The sequence below is a fragment of the Belonocnema kinseyi genome, chromosome 2 (genome assembly GCF_010883055.1).
Source record: "Belonocnema kinseyi isolate 2016_QV_RU_SX_M_011 chromosome 2, B_treatae_v1, whole genome shotgun sequence".
NCBI lineage: Eukaryota > Metazoa > Arthropoda > Insecta > Hymenoptera > Cynipidae > Belonocnema > Belonocnema kinseyi.
The window spans coordinates 168,518,083-168,521,182 of NC_046658.1; the positions used below are offsets into that span (position 1 = coordinate 168,518,083).

Consider the following 3,100-nt stretch of genomic DNA (forward strand, 5'->3'; position numbering starts at 1 on the left):
AAAACAAATAAATTTTCAACAAAAGTATGAAATATTCGACTGAAAAACTTACATTTTTAATAAATAGTGATTGATTTTCAACTAAAATTATGTATGTTCGACGGAAAGTTTAATTTTAAATCAAAAAGATTAATTTTCAACAACAAATTAATTTTTATAAAAAAAAGAATTTTTAACTCAAACAGATAATTTTTTGGCCCAAAATTGTATATTTACATTTTTAGTTAATGTAATTGTAATAGATCAATGTTAAATCAAAAAGATGAATTTTTAACCAAAATGAATAATCTTTAACCAGAAAAATTGAATTTTTATCCTAGAAGATTAATTTCTACAGAAAAAAAACGAATTATCAATTAAAAAAGATAATTTTTCAACCAAAAATTTAACATTTTTAGTTGAAAATACATGATTTTGGTTAAAAATGTATATTTTTTTTGTTGAAAACTTGCCTTCTATGGCAGAATAATAATCTTCTGAGTTGAAAATTGAACCATTTGGTTGAAAACTAATTTAATTTGTTGAAAATTTTTCCTTTTCTGGCAGAAAAATAATCTTCTGGGTTGAAAATTCAACTATTTGGGTAAGAATTTATATAATTTGTTGAAAAATTGTATTTTTGGTTTAAAAGTCAACTATTTGGTTAAGAAAGTATGTAATTTGTTGAAAATTAATATTTTTTGGTAGAAAATTAATATTCTCGGTTGAAAATTGAACAATTTTTGGAAAAATTGATGTATTTTATAAAAATTATGAATACTTTACCGAAATACTGGAATTTTCAGCTAAAATTGTAAATGTTTAAACAATAAGATTAATTTATAAATAAAATGATGAATTTTCAATTAAAAAGACAAATATTCAACCAAACAGTTGAGTTTTGAACTAAAAAAACAAAAAAACAAAGAATTTTCAACAGTAAATGGAATAGTTACATTTTGGTTTAAAAAATTAATTTTCAACTAAAATGCTGAATCTTCGACTCGAATTTTCAACCAAGAAAATGAGTTTTCAAACTAAAACAATGATTCTTCAACTGAAATAGTTGAATTTTCAACCAAGAAATATTAATTTTTACTGCAAACGATAAATTGTTTAAAAAAACTTGAATAATTAAATTTGTAGTCAAAAAATAAATGTTCAATCAAACTGATAAATTTTTAACTAAAATGATATAATATTCAACAGATATGATAGCTAAATTTTCATTTAAAGAAAGAAAATAATTTTCAAGGAAATATTAAATTTTCGGCGAAAAAATTCCTTTTCACCTTAAGAAAAAAAAGTTTTAAATTAAATAGCTATTTTTTAGCCAAAGAAATCAATTTTGAATGAAAATGATAAATCTTCAACCAAAAAAATTAATTTTTAATAAAAAAGTTTTAACATTCAACAGAGAAAAAAGAATTTTTAAACAACGATATTAACTTTAAGAAAAAAAGATAATTTTTTACCGCAAAAAATTGATTTTTTAACAGAATACGCAAGTTTTCAACGAAATAATTAAATTTTGAATTGAAAAAGACAAATTACTAGCCAAATTCTTGAATTTTTAACTAGAAAAGATCAATTTTCAACCAAAATTGTGACAGTTAAATTTTCAATGGTAGAAATTAATTTTTAAATAGAAGACATGAATTTTATACCTAAAAAAAAGATGAATTTTCAATAATAAAGATTAATTGTATACGAATAAAGACGGGTTTCCACAAAGTATATAAATTTTTAAACAAGTAGTTTAATATTTATATAAAAAATATCAATTTTCAACCAAATAGTTGAATTTTCAACAAAAAATAGCACTTTTTTTTACTTTGGAAGGGGGAAATTATAAATTGTAACGAATTCTGACTTGAGACAGGGATTTTTTAAATACCTTTCTTCTAAATCCGAATTATAATTCTTTTTAAAAAATGCTCCGAGAAATTATTAAAATAATGGAAACTGAATTTTACTGCAATCAAAAGTAATTTCCCGGTTTCCCGGTCGTCTTTTCATTTTTCTGATTGAAGATGATTAATTTTAGTTGAAAATTCTTTTTTTTTCTGATTAAAAATTCAACTAGTTGGTTGAAAATACAACTATTTTGTAGAAAAGACTTTTTTTGGAAATTAATTATCCTAAATGAAAATTTAACTATTCCATTTTTTGTTACAAATCAGGCTTTTTCAGTTTAAAAATTGATCAAATAAAAATTAATCAACACTTTGCTTGAATTCTTTCCTCAGTATACAATAACACGCAGTTCGAAATAAATTATTGCTGATTTCCCTTCCTATAGGGGTGTAAAAAATAGGTTATCTGCGCAAATGTGCACTCAAGGAAAGAATAAATAAAAATTAGTAGCTACACTTTTACGCAAGGGCACGACTCTTTTCAAGTGAATAATTCACAACAATAAAACTGCTTTAGATGTCAATGCTTATGGATTGTTGGCGTAAATCGGACGCAATGAATAAATAATGCGCGTGATAAAACACAAAATCTACGGAAAACGAGTCTCAAAGACCACAACTCACGACAAAGATTTGTCTTGAAAATCAAATAAAAAAATGCACCCGACCACGTTACGATTTTCAGAAAATAATAAAAAAATATTTGACAAGGTCAAGAACGAAATTCAATGTTAATGAAGAGGGAATGAAGGTAATCAAGTTCAGGGAAAAGGGTAGATAAAATGTCAAACGATGGGTGTCTTTCTTACCTTTGTAAAAGTTGAGGGCGATTTTATAAAGTTCCCGGGTCTCAAATCCTGAAAGATGGGGTTCAAAAACTGTCGTGGATTTCGTCTCATCTTCTTTTATTTTCTCCTCTGCAGATATTTCCAATTTATCAATTTTTTCTTCGACAGCGGAGATGTTGTTGCCGTTCGTCGACGCCATTTGTAATTTTCTGACACGTCAATGTGCAGTGCTACCAACCAGTGATGCTAACGAACCGCGACTTTTTAAACTGCGAATGTACCAAAAAGCGCGGGTCTATTTGAAATCAGTAAATACTAACAATAATAGTACAGGTAGATATTTAAAACTAATGTTTGCCCCGGAAAATTAATTAAATTAAATCTCAGAAACAGATGATTTCTTTAAATAATTTATAA

General features: G+C 25.3%; 1 protein-coding gene across 1 annotated transcript in view; it reads right to left on the reverse strand.

Annotated features, from left to right (window-relative positions):
* The window catches only part of LOC117167556 (Golgi resident protein GCP60), a 23,876-nt gene extending 20,993 nt beyond the window's left edge, over positions 1-2,883 (reverse strand). Inside the window, exon 1 of the mRNA XM_033352579.1 lies at positions 2,705-2,883. Within this exon, the coding sequence (XP_033208470.1) occupies positions 2,705-2,882 (178 nt within the window). The 5' untranslated portion in view covers position 2,883. The remainder of the gene's footprint in view (positions 1-2,704) is intronic.
* Positions 2,884-3,100: the final 217 nt, after the last annotated feature.